This window comes from Oncorhynchus nerka, linkage group LG3 (genome assembly GCF_034236695.1).
Source record: "Oncorhynchus nerka isolate Pitt River linkage group LG3, Oner_Uvic_2.0, whole genome shotgun sequence".
NCBI classification, from domain to species: Eukaryota; Metazoa; Chordata; class Actinopteri; order Salmoniformes; family Salmonidae; genus Oncorhynchus; species Oncorhynchus nerka.
In genome coordinates this window covers 50,266,930-50,284,820 of record NC_088398.1, presented here as the reverse complement: position 1 = coordinate 50,284,820, position 17,891 = coordinate 50,266,930, and the positions used below count along the sequence as shown (strand labels likewise).

At 41.4% G+C, this 17,891-nt stretch overlaps 1 protein-coding gene across 2 annotated transcripts in view; it reads right to left on the bottom strand.

Annotated features, from left to right (window-relative positions):
- Nucleotides 1–16,974, bottom strand: part of tmem163a (transmembrane protein 163a) — a 99,832-nt gene extending 82,858 nt beyond the window's left edge. The window contains exon 1 of one of the 2 annotated variants that reach the window (XM_029644073.2): nucleotides 16,532–16,974. In XM_029644073.2, the coding sequence (XP_029499933.1) occupies nucleotides 16,532–16,718 (187 nt within the window). In that variant the 5' untranslated portion in view covers nucleotides 16,719–16,974. The remainder of the gene's footprint in view (nucleotides 1–16,531) is intronic. The other variant, XM_029644082.2, reaches the window with a different exon arrangement.
- Between the last annotated feature and the right edge of the window lie 917 nt (nucleotides 16,975–17,891).

Sequence of the window (17,891 nt, the reverse complement as noted above, 5' to 3'; positions counted from 1 at the left end):
CAACATCCGCATGGTGCTAAAGGGTAGAGCTGACACTTTCAAGGAGCGGGACTCTAAACCGGAAGCTTATAAGAAATCCCGGTATGACCTACGACGAACCATCAAACAGGCAAAGCGTCAATACAGGACTAATATTGAATCGTACTACACCGGCTCCGACGCTTGTCGGATGTGACAGGGCCTGCACACTATTACAGACTACAAAGGAAACACAGCCGCGAGCTGCCCAGTGACACAAGACTACCAGACAAGCTAAATTACTTCTATGCTCGCCTCGAGGAAAGTAACACTGAAACATACATGAGAGCCTCAGCTGTTCCGGACGACTGTGTGATCATGCTCTCCGCAGTCGATGTGAGTAAGACCTTTAAACAGGTCAACATTCACAAGGCCAGATTACCAGGAGGTACTTGCGCTGACCAACTGGCAAGTGTCTTCACTGACATTTTCAACCTGTCCCTGACCGAGTCTGTAATACCAACATGTTTCAAGCAGACCACCAGAGTCCCTGTGCCCAAGAACACTAAGGTAACCTGCCTAAATGACTACCGACCCGTAGCACTCACGTCTGTAGCCGTGCTTTGAAAGTGCTTTGAAAGGCTGGTCATAGCTCACAGCAACACCATCCCAGAAACCCTAGTCCCACTCCAATTTGCATACTGCCCCAACAGATCCACAGATGATCCAATCCCTATTGCACTCCACACTACCTTTTCCCACCTGAACAAAATAAACACCTATGTGAGAACGCTATTCATTGACTACAGCTCAACACCACAGTGCCCTCAAAGCTCATAAATAAGCTAAGGACCCTGGGACTAAACACCTCCCTCTGCAACTGGATCCTGGACTTCCTGACGGACTGCCCTCAGGTGGTAAGGGTAGGTAACAACACATCCGCCATTCTGATCCTCAACACGGGGGCCCCTCATGGGTGCGTGATCAGTCCCCTCCTGTACTCCCTGTTCACTCATGACTAGATGGCCAGGCATGACTCCCAACGCCATCATTAAGTTTGCCGATGACACAACAGTGGTAGGCCTGATCCGTGACAACGATGAGACAGCCTATATGGAAGAGGTCAGAGACCTGGCAGTGTGGTGCCAGGACAACACCCTCTCCCTCAATGTGATCAAGACAAAGGAGATGATTGTGGACTACAGGAAAAGGAGGACCAAGCACGCCCCCATTCTCATCGACAGGGCTGTAGTGGAGCAGGTTGAGGGCTTCAAGTTCCTTAGTGTCTACATCACCAACAAACTATCATGGTCCAAACACACCAAGACAGTTGTGAAGAGGGCACGACAAAGCCTATTCCCCCTCAGGAGACTGAAAAGAATTTGGCATGGGTCCTTAGCTCCTCAAAAAATTATACTGCTGCACCATCAAGAGCATGGTTGCATCACTGCCTGGTATGGCAACTGCTCGGCCTCCAACCACAAGGCACTAGAGAGGGTAGTGCATACGTCCCACTGGGGCCAAGCTTCCTGTCATCCAGGATCTCTATACCAGGCGATGTCAGAGAAAGGCCCTAAAAATTGTCAAAGACTCCAGCCACCCTAGCCATAGACTGTTCTCGCTGCTACCGCACGGCAAACGGTATTGGAGTGCCAAGTCTAGGTCCAAAAGGCTTCTTAAAACCTGTTAAGGATGTTGCGAATTTTCGCAGCTTTTTGTTAAAAATCGCGCAACATTTCAGCGCCCTGCTATTCATGCCAGGAATATAGTATATGCATATGATTAGTATGTGTGGATAGAAAACACTCAGACGTTTCCAAAACTGTTTAAATCACGGATGTGGCATTAGCAGAACGGGCGTTTCATCGAAAAGTGCATGGAAATCTGTTCACTGAAAATGGAAAAATATATCCTTCCGCGACTACAGGCCATTGTTCAAAGTGAACCGAATTAAATAGAGCCGACTTTACATTGCCTACAGCTTCCACAGGGTGTCTAGAGTCATGTCATTTGATTCGCAATTGATTCTTGGTCTAACCCAAACAAGGGAACTCCTTCCCTGCTGTCTCCGCCCGGATTTTTGGTCGACCTCTTTTCAGACATCTTTTTCTACACGGACAAGCTAAAGATTTAACATCGTCTCCTGATCAATTTTATCGCTTATTAACGTGTACTAAGACCTAAAGTTGCATTACAAAAGTATTTCGAAGTGTTTTGTGAAAGTTTATCTTCGACTTTTTGAATGTTAAAAAATGACGTTACGTTATGAAACGCTATTTTTTTCGTTAATCACACAGTATTCTTAGATCGATATCTAGGCTATATATGGACCGATTTAATCGAAAAAAGACCCTAAATGATGTTTATGGGACATCTAGGAGTGCCAAGAAAGAAGCTCGTCAAAGGTAATGAATGTTTTATATTTTATTTCAGCGTTTTGGTTTGCTACGGCTAACGCAAAATCTGTCGTTAGGTGACGTTGCAGTATTTTTGAGGGTGCATGGTATCAGATAATAGCTTCTCATGCTTTCACCGAAAAGCATTTTACAAATCTGACTTGGTGGATAGATTCACAACGAGTGTAGCTTTAATTCAGTATATTGTATGTCAATTTTAATGAAAGTTTGAGGTTTATCAACCTCTATAGGTGGCGCTCTTGAACATTTCCGCTGATTGTGGTCCCCACTTCGGTACCACGTCCTTAAGACTCCTGAACAGCTAATCAACTGGCTATCCAGACTATGTGCATTGCCCCCCCCCTCTTTTACGCTGCTGCTACACTCTGTTTATTATCCATGCATAGTCACCTTAACTCTACCTAACTGTACATATTACCTCAATTACCTCGACTAACACATTGCCTCTGCACCTTGAGGCGGTACTGGTATCCCCTGTATATAGCCTCGCTATTGTTATTTTACTGCTACTCTTGAATTATTTGTTACTTTTATTCATTTAATTTGTATCTATTTTTTAGTTAACACTTATTTTTCTTCAAACTGCATTGTTAGCTAAGGGCTTGTAAGTAACCATTTCACTGTAAGGTGTTGTATTCGGTGCATGTGACAAATATGATTTGACTTGATTTGATTTGAATGTCATCAGGACCCAACAGATCTTATCACTTGTTGAGCACTGACCTGCAATCAGCTGTGTGTGTGTGTGTTTAATGAGTGAGAGAGCAGCAGGGAAGGATGCAGCCTCGTTCAACTCACATGATCCACATCTAGGATCAGCAGTGGAAGCATGTGCCCAACAAACCCCTCTGTAGACACATGCACGCACAAACACACACACACACACACACACACACACACACACACACACACACACACACACACACATACACACACACATACACACACACACACACACACTACATTTGCCGTCATGATGATAAACAGCATACATTGGATGATTCACACTTTCCCTTTCCCAGAACTACGGAGGGTAAAGATCACTGTAGTGGCTAGTGTTTAATTCATCCCAGAGAAATACATAGATTTTCCATCCATGTTGGTTTTGTGGATTAAATAGATTCAGAATGTTCAACATACTCATATTGGCAGTAATTTAAAAAAAATCCCTCTAATGAATAGGTCATTAGATTCCCATGACACTCTAGGCTATGATTATAATCTCTCATAGAATGTTAATAAATTATATGAATAAAACCCATGGAATCCTCCCTTTCAAAAGGTAGATCCAACAGAATGTCAATTCACTCTGACATTCCACTCCTCCCCACAGTCTCCCATATTGCCAGCTGTCAATTAAAAACACTCATAAATGATTCAACGCACTGAATTGATTGGTTGGGGTGATTCCAAGTAACATATGATGGGGGTCTGAAGACTCTGAAACCTCAGCTTCAATCTATGAGGAGCAGAAAGGCACAGTAGTAGACACACAGACACAGATATGTTACATCTAACATGTACACTACCATTCAAAAGTTTGGGGCCACTTAGAAATGTCAATGTTTTTGAAAGAAAAGCACATTTTTTGTGCATTAAAATAACATCAAATTGATCCGAAATACAGTGTAGACATTGTTAATGTTGTAGATGACTATTGTAGCTGGAAACAGCATATTTGTTATGGAATATATATATAGGCGTACAGCGGCCCATTATCAGCAACCATCACTCCTTTGTTCCAATGGCATGTTATGTTAGCTAATCCAAGAAATCATTTTAAAAGGCTAACTGATCATTAGAAAACCCTTTTGCAATTATGTTAGCACATCTGAAAACTGTTGTACTGATTAAAGAAACAATAAAACTGGCCTTCTTTAGACTAGTTGAGTATCTGGAGCATCAACATTTGTGGGTTCGAATACAGGCTCAAAATGGTCAGAAACAAAGACCTTTCTTCTGACACTCTTCAGTCTATTCTTGTTCTGGGAAATGAAGGCTATTCCATGAGAGAAATTGCCAAGAAACTGAAGATCTCATGCAACGCTGTGTCCTACTCCCTTCACAGAACAGAGCAAACTGGCTCTAACCAGAATAGAAAGAGTGGGAGGCTCTGGTGCACAACTGAGCAAGAAGACAAGTACATTAGCGTGTCTAGTTTGAGAAACAGATGCCTCAAAAGTCCTCAACTGGCAGCTTCATTAAATAATACCCGCAAAACACCAGTCTCAATGTCAACAGTGAAGAGGTGACTCTGGGATGCTGGCCTTGTACTGTAGCACTAAGATCATCTTTCATCTATTTAGTTTAAATGGAATTTAGAGTATTTTAGAGCTACAATGCTTTTGGGAAACCCAGCCCTGGCCAGCCAGAGCTTCAGCACCGACAGTACTTCTATCTCTACATGGAGTCTCTTTAGGACTTTTTCAAATACTGGTTTCGATGTATCACTATGGGGTTCGCTAAGGACCACCTACTCTTAGAAGTACCTTTAAAAATCATCTGTTGGAGACAGACAGGTAGAGCGGTATATGTCGTGGCTGAATCAGAATTAGTTAGGTAACAAAGATAAATAAGATGTTTTATCTTATTTTTGTCATTAGAATGTCTTCTTTTGGATAATACTGTTGGCAGTTGCATTTTCCTCTCTCTTCTCCAGGGAAAAGTCACTTGGGGCCCAGAGAGGGGAGAGGTCAGGATTGTCTTCATATGTGAGGGTATCTGTTAAACCATGTGAAGGGCTCCACAATGTCTGTACACCAGTCACTCCCTACTTTTCCCATTGGGGGGGAGGAGTATGGCAGTGTCTGGAACCATTGTATGTCCCCTCTGAGGTTGCCCTTATCTTGACCTAGTATATGACCTAAGAGGCTCACTGTCTTTTCTGATCTTGTCCAGGAGGGGGTGAATTTGAGATGGGAGTATCTAGAATTGACAATTGATATATGCCATTTGATGAGGTAATGTTTTGGTCCTAAGTGGTACCAAGAAGGGCATTAGAATCTTGTCTAAAGAGACCAAACTGAACAATAATTTAAAGCTAATGCTGTCTGGCTAGGAGATACTCCTCTCTCTCTCAATTAATAGTCTTCCTTTGTAATGTTCCTAAGATCTGTTATTCGTCATGTGAGTTGAGAGGGGTGTGTCTTGGCTATAAATGATATTAAGAATTGTTTTGTAAGCACTCTCAGAGAATTCATTTATAGACACTGAATTGATCTGAGAGTCACAGAGCTATGGTGAAGCTCATATATAATTAAAGATGGACTTTATAATATAACTCTGACTTGTGTGTGGTTTGCTCTCTCAATGTTTAGTAATACAGGAAATTACCACGACATCCTTAAAGAGTGCCTGTCCCTAAAAAGCAACTTCTCATTTTGAAAATGGTCTATGTGTCACGCCCTGACCTTAGATATCCTTTTTATTCTCTATTTTGGTTAGGTCAAGGTGTGACTAGGGTGGGTAGTCTAGTTTTTAATTTCTATGTTGGCCTGGTATGGTTCCCAATCAGAGGCAGCTGTCTATCGTTGTCTCTTATTGGGGATCATATTTAGGCAGCCTTTTCCCACTGGGTTTTTGTGGGATCTTGTCTATGTATAGTTGCCTGCGAGCGCCTTGGTCCATTAATTCAACCAACGCTCGTGACACTATGCAGCATCGATATGAGCCAAAAACATTAATATAGTTTCAAAATGTTGCACAATATTAAACATATTGCTTCGTTTTACAACAGGAGTATAGCCTACTGGCATGAAATTGAAAGCGTCCTCCATTCGCTATTTTTGTGCAATCGCTATTTAGCATATGTAAAGACAAGATTAAATTAAGAATAGTTTGATGGAAGACAATATTAGCCTATCACTTGTGAATGATGCCCAGCGTGTGCAATACGGCAAGAAACAGAGCATTACTTTTTTGGGGGGCTTTTTCAAATCTCAGTCGCACAACTCATGTAGCCTAGACCATAGGCCTATATGTTTTGATAAGGTTTGTATCACAACTGACGTTGCCAAATAACTTCTTATAATTAAGCACGTTAATCTGCTTTACAACCGATGTAGAGCTGAACTCAGTCAGGTGAACAGTGTTTCCTCTGAAACATTGGTGCGGCTGACTTCCAGGTTAAGCGGGCGGGTGTTAAGAAGCGTGGTATGGCAGGTCATGTTTCAGAGGACACATGACTCGACCTTTGCTTCCCAAGACGGTTGGGGAGTTGCAGAAACGAAACAAGATCGAGAAAGGGGGTAAAAAAAACAATGCGAGTGGTTGTATTCATTTGGGATCTATCGCAGAGTTTGAAATATATATTTATTTCACAGAAGGACAAGTTCACCAATATAATACATCAACTTTGGGGGATAGTAGATTGGAATACAGACTGGAATATGTTCCGGGATTCCTCCGATGGCATTGAAGAGTACACCACATCAGTCACTTGCTTTATCAATAAGTGCATTGAGGACCTCGTCCCGACAGTGACTGTACGTACATACCCCAACCAGAAGCCATGGATTACAGGCAACATTCACACTGCCGCTTTCAAGGAGCAGGACTCTAGCCCGGAAGCTTATAAGAAATCGCGCTATGACCTCCGACGAACCATCAAACAGGCAAAGGGTCAATACAGGACTAAGATTGTATCGTACTACACCGGCTCCGATTCTCGTCGGATGTGGCAGGGCTTGCAAACCATTACAGACTACAAAGGGAAGCACAGCCGAGAGCTGCCCAGTGACACGAGTCTACCAGACAAGCTGAATAACTTCTATGCTCGCTTCGAGGCATATAACACTGAAGAATGCATGAGAGCATCAGCTGTTCCAGACGACTGTGTGATCATGCTCTAAGCAGCCGATGTGAGTAAGACCTTTAAACAGGTTAACATTCACAAGGACGCAGAGCCCAATTACCAGGTGCTGACCAACTGACAAGTGTCTTCACTGACATTTTCAACCTCTCCCTGTCCGAGTCTGTAATACCAACATGTTTTAAGCAGACCACCATAGTCTCTGTGCCCAAGAACACTAAGGTGGTCTGCCTAAGAACACTAAGGTAACCTCATGGCTGTAGCCATGAAGTGCTTTGAAAGGCTGGTCATGGCTCATATCAACACCACATCAAACCCTAGACCCACTCTAATTTGCATACCGCCCTAACAGATCCACAGATGATGCAATCTCTATTGCACTCCACACTGCCCTTTCCCACCTGGACAAAAGGAACACCTATGTAAGAATGCTATTCATTGGATACAGCGCAGCATTTAACACCACAGTGCCCTCAAAGCTCATCAATAATCTAAGGACCCTGGGACTAAACACCTCACTCTGCAACTGGATCCTGGACATCCTGATGAGCCGTCCCCAGGTGGTAAGGGTAGGTAACAACACATCAGCCACGCTGATCCTCAACACAGGGGACCCTCAGGGGTGTATGCTCAGTCCCTTCCTGTCCTCCCTGTTCACTCATGACTGCACAACCAGGCACGACTACAACACCATCATTAAGTTTGCCGATGACACAGTGGTAGGCTGCTACCACACGACAAGTGGTACCAGAGCGCCAAGTCTAGGTCTAAGAGGCTTTTAAATAGCTTCTACCCCCAAGCCATAAGACTCCTGAACATCTAATCAAATGGCTACCCAGACTATTTGCATTGCCCCCACCCCCCTCCGCCCTCGTTTACACTGCTGCTACTCTCTGTTGTTATCATCTATGCATAGTCACTTTAATAACTCTACCTACGTGTACATATTACCTCAATTACCTCGACTAACCGGTGCCCCCGCACATTGACTCTGTACCGGTACATCCCTGTATATAGTGTCGCTATTGTTATTTCACTGCTGTTCTTTAATTACTTGTTACTTTTATTTCTTATTCATATTTTTATTTTTTTAACTGCATTGTTGGTTAGAGGCTCGTAAGTAAGCATTTCACTGTAACGTCTACACCTGTTGTATTTGGTGCATGTGACTAATAAAGTTTGATTTCATTTGAAAGCGGCAGTTAGAAAATGTGTCATTGGCTTTGATATTCTGATTTGTTAGAGACAATCCAATCGCTGATGACTTTGTTTTGTACAACACCACCCGTGCCCCTCGTCACCATAAATGACTTCAATAGTGCCAGTCTCAGACTAAAGTATTTAGCAAGCAATAGAGCAGTGGAAGAGTTTAGTATAAGTCGTCAGGCTAGGACACTTTAGCCTTCGGGGATAGCCGATGAGAGAAAAAAAAGGGGGGAGTAGGAAAAGAGCCAGGCCCAAGACTCTTGGAAAAGAGTGCCAGCCCCTTATGCACGCTCTGTTTTACAGTTGTTACATTTTTTGTGGAGAAGTGGTGTGACTATACAGATTGTTCCTTCCTACACTCTGTTTTCCATGGTCCTATACTCCCTGTGGGATCTTTTGGATGGAGAGAAGGTTCATCTTTCTCTGCCTGCCAAGGTCTCGACAGTTATAGTTCATCCATAACTGTTGTGTCGTCTCTAAGGGGGGCATGTTGCTTACGCCCAGTCGCTAAGCTTTTAGCTCGTCCTGGGACATGTCTATTGTGCTTAAGCTTGGAGATATAATATTCCTCCAACTTTTGCTTTACTACTGCCCTAAGCGTATGTCTGGACTGTGCTCTACCAGCCACTGTTCGCGCCTGCAGTCTGCCCAGAGGTTTTTCAGGTTAATATACCTAACCCCATCTTTGGCTCAGGTCAATTGTTTTCTTCTCCCATTGTTGCACCTTAGGAGACTATGGCTTTTCACCTGTCACCTTCCCTAGAAAGGTGTCCATGTCGTTGTCCAGTACGTGCGGTTCGCATCTACTTGGATTGTAAGAGAGCTTGGGCAACCACCCTCAGAAGAGGGTGGACCCTTCTCTCTTGGGACAATATTCTGATGAGTTTACCTATTTGGAACTGTTTTGGAACATATCTCAGTTGGTATTTGGTATTTTATTAGGATCCCCATTTGCAAAAGCAACAGCAGCTACTCTTCCTGGGGTCCACACAAAACATGAAACATAATACAGAATGACATAATACAGAACATCAATTGGCAAGGACAGAACAACTCACAAACTATCTAGGTCAAATAGGGGAGAGGCGTTGTGTCGCGAGGTGTTGTGTCGCGAGGTGTTGCTTTATCTGTTTTTTTCAATCCAGGTTTGCTGTTTATTTGAGCAATATGAGAAGTTCCATGCAATAAGGGCTCTATATAATACTGTACGCTTTATTGAATTTGTTCTGGATGTGGGGACTGTGAAAAGACCCCTGGTGGCATGTCAGGTGGGGTAAGTGTGTGTGTCAGAGCTGTGTGTAAGTTGACAATGCAAACAATTAGGGATTTTCAACACATTAATGTTTCTTATAAAAAGAAGAAGTGATTAAGTCAGTCTCTACTCAACTCTTAGCCAAGAAAGACTCCATAGACATCCATAGTATTTATATCAGCTCTCTGATTACAATTAAGAGCTAAATGCACCGCTCTGTTCTGGGCCAGCTTAACTAGGTCTTTCCTTGCAGCACTGGACCACACGACTGAACAATAATCAAGATTAGACAAAACTAGAGCCTGCAGAACTTGCTTTTTGAAGTGTGGTATCAAAAAAATGTTTTTAAATAATTGGCAACATCAAATGGTTTTGTGATGAATAAGCCATCTGATTTGATGAAAGATGGATTTGAATTTGTCTTTCCCATAATTTCATTTAAAGTACTCAAAAAAAAATCATTATTTTACATCATTGATCTTGGCTTCATAATAAAGTTTATTCTTCTTTTTGTTGAGTTTAGTCACATAATTTCTCAATTTGCAGTAAGTCAGCCAGTCAGATGTGCAGCCAGACTTATTAGCCTCTCCTTTTGCCCCATCTCTTCCAACCATACAGTTTTTCAATTCCTCATCAATCCATGGTGCTTTAACAGTTCTAACAGTCAGTTTCTTGACAGGTGCATGTTTATCAATAATTGGAAGAAGCAATTGCATAAATTGTGTAAAGTGCAGCATCTGGATGCTCCTCATTAATCACATCAGACCAACACATATTTTTAACATCATCCACCTAAGAGTAACAACAAAATCTTTTGTATGATCTCTTATACACTATTTTAGGCCAAGCTGTTGGAACTTTGGCTTTCCTGGATATAGCCACTATATTGTGATCATTGCATCCAATGGGTACGGATACAGCTTTAGAACAAAGTTCTACAGCATTAGTAAAAATGTGATTGATACATGTAGATGATCTCGTTCCTGTAGTGTTTGTAAACACCCTGGTAGGTTGATTAATAACCCGAACAAAATTAAATGCACAGCTTGATGAAAACCAGTCAATATTCAGGTCCGCAAGAAAGTAGACCTCTCTGTTTACATCACATACACTATTAAGCATTTCACACATATTATTTAGATACTGACTGTTAGCACTTGGTGGCCTATAGCAATAACCTAAAAGAAAAGGCTTTAGATGTGCCAAGTGAACCTGCAACCACAACACTTCAATAACACTTGACATAAGATCTTATCTAAGCATTACAGGGATATGGCTCTGAATATATACAGCAACACCTCCCCAAAAATAATTTCTGTCTTCTATAGATGTTATATCCTTGTATTGCTACTGATGTATCACCAAATTAATTATCTAAGTGAGTCTCGTAAATGGCTAATATATGAATGTTATCTGATGTTAACAAGTTATGGATTTCATGAACCTTATTTCTAAGGCTACATATATTAATATGGGCTATTTTTAGCACTTTCCTGTGTAGCTTATCAGAGATAGACATAAAACTGAAAAGAGCAAACAAAGCAAGAGATAAACATACACCTTCAGCTGTCCATTAATCAATTGGTGTGTGTGTGTGTGTGTGTGTGTGTGTGTGTGTGTGTGTGTGTGTGTGTGTGTGTGTGTGTGTGTGTGTGTGTGTGTGTGTGTGTGTGTGTGTGTGTGCTGCAGGGCTGAAGCTCCAAAACCATAGGCTTGGCTCTCTCACCCCTTCCAGGCTTCTGGGAGGGAGGGTGGATAATGAGCCTGTCATAACAGATGCAAGCAATGTCTCCATGCACTCTGGCAGCTTTCATGGCTGGGATTAGTTCTTTCCTCTTCTGGCGCACAGCTTCAGGATAGTCCTCGTTGAGGAAGATATATGTTCCTCTCAAGTTCTTTGCTCTTTCCAGAACAGCTACCTTGTCCTTGAACCTCAGGAACTTGACCACTATCGGCCTGGGCCTATCACGGTGGTGGGTTTTCCAGTCCTGTGGGCGTGCTCCACCTCAATCTTCCTGTGGTCCATCTTCAATTTCTCAGAGATCATTTCCCTCACTTTGTCCTCAGAATCCATCCAGGTCTCATGTAGAGATTCTGCAATTCCGTCCACAACCATGTTGTTCCGCCTTGATTGTTCATTGCTATCATGGATTCATACACAGAACTGATGTCCTTTATCAATGACTTACAGATTGCTGTCTTCTTGCCGTTCTCCTGTTCCAACTCATCGAGCTGACCCTGAGAAAACGCAAACTGTTCTTCAGGTCCTGGATCTCTCTGGTCAGGTCGTCCATTCTTTTAGAACTAGAATCCATAAGTATTTGGACAAAACACTTGAAGCTATTTTCTTGTTGAGGCTGTATGCACCTTGTATTGGGCTTCCCCTCACTTTGTTATGAGGTTTTTCCTTAATGGGTTGTCTCTGCACCTTTTTGGGGCAGTACTCCCTTAGTTTCGGGACCTCTGAGGGTTGCTGATGTTGGGACTTCCCTGGCTTCGGGGAGTATGTTTTGCAATTCAGATGTTGGCCATATCCCCATAGTGATGCAGTGAAATTGGGGTGGCAGGTAGCCTAGCGTTTAGAGCATTGGGCAAGAAACACAAAGGTCGTTGGTTTGAATACATGCGCAAACAAGGTGAAAAATCTGTCGATGTGCACTTGAGCAAGGAATTTAACATTAATTTGCTCCAGGGGTGGCGTACTACTATGGCTGACCCTGTAAAAAACATTTTACTACACCTATCTGGTTTATGTGACTATATATATAAAAAATATTTTTTTAATTGTCAAGTATTTGAAAGAGAACTTAAGGTTACTTGCTTAACTCTTGTTCTCTAATAATATGAGTGAGATCTATCATCATATTCCTCTGCTTGCAAGACTGTGAGGAAGAGAAGCATGCTTGAGAATAACCAGAGGACAGGTGAGTGGCTCCTTTTAAGGAAGTTAGGGTTTCACCTCCTTCACCACTTTACCTGTCTGTCTTCAACAGACGCTTTTGATAGGTACTTACAGTACTAGAGTAGGCGGTCCTTGGCGGGGGGAGGGGGATAAATCAGCTATGAAATAAGCAGATAGAATTTAAATCTATCAAGTAACATTACTTGCATAATTTCCAATCCCCTTTTTTAAATATATACTGTATTGTTTTATTTATTATGCCGATACCCCCCTCTCCCCTGGTTGGAGGACTTAATGGAAAACATAAAAATGAAATTTAAGTTTATTTCCCAATTGCACTGGAATCCATGCACATCTGCCAATAAACCAATCACTCCCATCTTAATTCCAACCCTCAGATGTCCACAGACTAACCCATCTTTCCCAGTTCACTACCATTGTATTGTTTATTTTTGCAATACATCCTTCTATTTTACTGTGATGTTTTATGAGGGTCTTGAACCTCTCTATTTGTAAAATTTCTACTGAGATTGCCCTAAAAATAAATACTATAATTTTTGGGGCGTTTATATTACCACCTCATTACAACAGCTCTGGTCATCATATGGCCCAATTGGTAATGGATTTCCATTAAGCATAAATATAAATATTACAGCATAAAGCACAAAAAAAAGTGTTCATAATTTGGCATGGAAAGGGCCACCATGTCTAGTCTCACACTATTACAAAGATGAATGCCAAGTGGGGGTGGGAGTTATGATAAGCATAATTGGGGCCTTGGTCATATCCTTGGTCATATCCATGTCACGTTGGTATAAAGAGATTCGGGAGACAGACGCAGGAATGTGTAATAGGGGTATTTATTGCACCCAAATTACGGCATGCCGTGTAAAGGCACGGGGACGAAGACCAAACAAACACCATACAAAAACACAGAGTTGAAACCCAAACAAAAGAGAGAGGAGTACCTCGAATAAATCACACACTCTCACAATGATTAACACACGGGACAAGACCCGTAATCATCTGTGCAATCCACAAGGGCACGAAAACCCAAAACACACAGCACACAGGTACTCGCACGCACCAACGGACCTAGTAACAATAATCAACCCCACCATGGTGAACAAAGGGCACATATACACAAATACAATCAGTGAGAATAGGGGCCAGGTGTGCGCAATGAAAGTTCCAGAGGGATCCGTTACAATCCAGTAATATTTTTTACAATTTTCAAGTCTCCATGTGGATAACAAAGGGATTAAGATCAAACTTGTGAAAGAGATCATGTAAAGGATAATCAACGAGGGGCTATGCGTTCTATGGAAAATAATGAATGATGAATAATTAAGCAATAAGGCCCGAGGTGGTGTGGTATATGGCCAATATAACACGGCTAAGGGTTGTTCTTATGCATGAAGCAACGTGGTTGTCTCGTTCACTCTATGTATGGTACTACAGAAATAGAAATTCAAAAGTGAAACATTGTTTCCGAGGCTGGACAGGGTTATATTAATCACCGCTGTACCAAACTAAATACTAGGCTGGAAGCAAGGGGAAATAATGTGTGAGTTAGCATAAATACAAGATAAATACAAGAGATGATTCCAGTGGTATAGTGGTGTCTGGAGAAGTGGGTATACTGAAATTATTATTTTTTTTAATTCAAAACACATGAAGGAAAGGCGCCCTATGTGAAAAATTCTATGAGAAACAGTGACATACACTCTGAATTCCCTAAAATGATAAATCCCATATTGGTTTTTCACAGTCAGGCCAACCCAAGCTGTACTGTGCAAGTAGGCTACTAGTAATCCTACCATTGAAACAGATACTTGTAAAAATCAAAATCACAGGTTTCAGATTTTTGCACATTTTGTTCAGGTTTTCACTCTCAAAGTCACACGTTTTTTAAACAGAAACAAACAGAAAATGGAATGTTCTAAGTCAGTGTTTCCCAAATCTGGTCCTGGGGTACCTCCAACAGTACACTTTTTTGTGACCCTGGACAAGTACACCTGATTCAACTTGTCAACTAATCATCAAGCCCTCAACGAGTTGTATGAGGTGTGGTTTCCAGGGCTACAACAAAAATGTGTGCTGCTAGGCGTACACAAGGGCCAGGGTTGGAAAACACAGTTCTAAGTCCATAACCATGCCTAAACTACATCCGGAGACCACTTTTGAGGTCTTGGAAAAATCTAAGAAATGTATATTTTTAAGTGTAGTTACCCTTAATTAAAGTGTAGAAGCACCTAGCACTGTTGTTTGATTGGCAGTGTTTCTGTACCACATGAGTTGGAGTTTGCAAAAGAAATGGCTATTGGTTTGACGTAAATAATCATGATATTATTCTGACAGGTATACTACTTTGTAGCTACTGTAGTTAACATTTAATATAGAAGGTTTTGGGAAAGCTTTTCCATCTACCAGAAGATGGTTAGGCCTACCATTAGCATCGCTAGAAAACACATTCCTTATTTGTTTGAAACTTGGACGTTTTACTTCATATTATGAGGCATGTTTTAGGCCTACCATACTTGAAAGTAGCGCATAGCCAAAATCCCACGATAGAAACGTGGAGGCAATTATTTGTATGACTTACTCATATGCTTTCTAATGTTCTATTCATTTTCTTTCAACTGTCTTTCATTGTCTAGCAGCCAAAGGCATTATCCTAGTCATATTAGCAACCCACGATAATTGTCGCATGTTTAAATCCCCCTCTCTCTAAATTTCTAACGGATATGTCTATCTCTGTCAATGAATCCGCTCGCATGTGCGGTGCACGTTATTGAACGTTGTTTTCCAGCAAATTGCATTTTGGAACATTTAAGCGAAGGCCTACCGCCGTCTGTACATTGTCGCGACTAAAAAGTGAAGAAATAATAGTTTATCAACATTTTAAGCTAAACATGCTGATCTTTTCCATCAGCCTTCTTAATTGAAACGGCGTATACCTCCACTACACTACTTTGGTACATATCAATGGGGATTAAGAAGTGAGTATAGGGAACACCCACGGGAAAATAAGTGGGTATACCACTACACCACTGGATGATTCGGACAGCAACAATGAACACAGTAGTGATCATTTTCAGATGGAACTGTTAGCAGGCATAGGTGTGTCTGTGACTGCCAATACAGCACGGCTTGGAACGCTGCTTGTCCAATCAGCATCCAGGATCCAAACAAACAGTTTTATAAGTGTATATAAGTGTATAGAATTTATGTCAGTTATTGAGTTCAAATAAGTTATAGTAATCATGTATGACTATGTTGCATGTGACCATAAAGTAAAGATTAATGATGTACTCACCACCTTTCTGAGGACAATAGCACATTTTGTGGTTGTGAACACAATTCTTTCAAACAGGGACTTAAAACAAGAGTATGTGCTAACCAATTATTTCAAACGTGACTTAAAACAAGAGTATGTGCTAACCAATTATTTCAAACGGGACTTAAAACAAGAGTGTGTGTGTGTGTGTGTGTGTGTGTGTGTGTGTGTGTGTGTGTGTGTGAGTGAGTGAGTGAGTGAGTGAGTGACAAAACTTCTGAATATTGAGTGAATTTTCATAACCACTGCATCCCCAAAGACTCTCTTGCAGGACTGTTTTGTAAACTGTATCTTATTATCTCTGTTAAAATATATATATATGTGTTACAGACTGAGTTAAGGCTCAGAATGTACATTCATTGGTGTATTGTTTGATAACCTATACACATTCACATACGGGTTTATGTGATTCATCCAGAAAAAAATAGATGTCACACTCAATTAACACCTTGATAAATATAATGACAAGAAAAATGCTTGACTATTATTTGTCTCTCAAAGAAATGTGTGACATATTGCCATGTATTTGATAGGCTATTATGCACGTTGTAAATTATTAGAAGAACACATTAACAATTTACCAAATTCATAATTTATATATTTTAAAACCACTTTCAATAAAGTTTGTAATCCCTGCATTACTTACTACCTTGTCCCTCAACACTGTCCGTGATTTTCATCTCTTGGTCCCGGTCCATACTGAAAGGATCGCCCTGACTCGGTCTTTTGGATAGGTTCGCCTCCGGAGCGCATCCGCCGTTTCTTACAGCTGAAGGATCCACGATTGTGGGATCCGGGACCGGGAATGAATCTTGCGTCGTTGGGTCAGTCATGGTTTACTTATTGGTCAAAAATCGTCGGGAAAATAATCTCACAAAGGACTGCAAAGTGCAGCCATCTAGGGCGCGAATGCAGCCGGTGTTGACAAGCACGAAGTGAAGGCAGCGATGACTAGAAGAAAGATAAACGCAATATCCACACCACAGCATCAGCAGCAACAGACCCCAAACCCCTCCCTCTCAACTGACGTGAGCAGATTCCTAAATTAAGGTTTTGTTTCACTTGTGTAGGAGAGATCTGATTATCAGCACATGCATTTGCTAGACATAAGACTGTCATGTGATGCTCAATTGTCGATTTGAGACACAGCAACTTTTTCACCCCTCCCTCTAAATCCATGCACGCAACCATGCGCAAAATGCAAGAACCCCGCTCAAAAAAACAACTGTCAATATACAGTATCACTGGGTTTGGATTCCATACACTATTTCTCTAATTTCTTCCTGGAAAATAATAGCCTTTAGTGTTATCGATAGGCTACCTGGGGTTTGTAAATATATTTTCTAGTTTGATATTAATTATTTTAATAGGTTACTTTTCAACGTTGCCTACAGTTGATCTGGTTTTACAAGTAATAGATTAAACTTCAGTAATGGATTGAATGGTATGAGTGAATGCAACTCAATCAATAGTGGGGGTTTTCAGCAATTTGAAAGCATGAGTCCACAAGGTGGCGCAAACTGCACATAGCAGAAAACAGAACGCCGGATGCACCTGTTGTTTTATTATAATAAACAGTTATAAACATAAAGTATGTGTGTATTATAGCTTAATCTATGGTTCACATTACCAACCAAAACATAGTTTTAAGTTTTGCAACGTACACAATATATACAGTAGTATGTGGACTCCCCTTCAAATTAGTGGATTCGACTTTTTCAGCCACACTAGGCAATCTCTATAGACAAACATTGGCAGTAGAATAGCCTTACTGAAGAGCTCAGGGACTTTCAATGTGCCACTGTCTTAGGATGCCACCTTTCCAACAAGTCAGTTCGTCAAATTACTGCCCTGATAGAGCTGCCCCTGTCAACTGTAAGTGCTGTTATTTTGAAGTGGAAACAACTAAGAGCAGCAATGGCTAAGCAGTGAAGATCACAGAACTGGACTGCAGAGTGCTAAAGTGCGTAGCACGTAAAAATCGTCTATCCTCAGTTGCAACACTC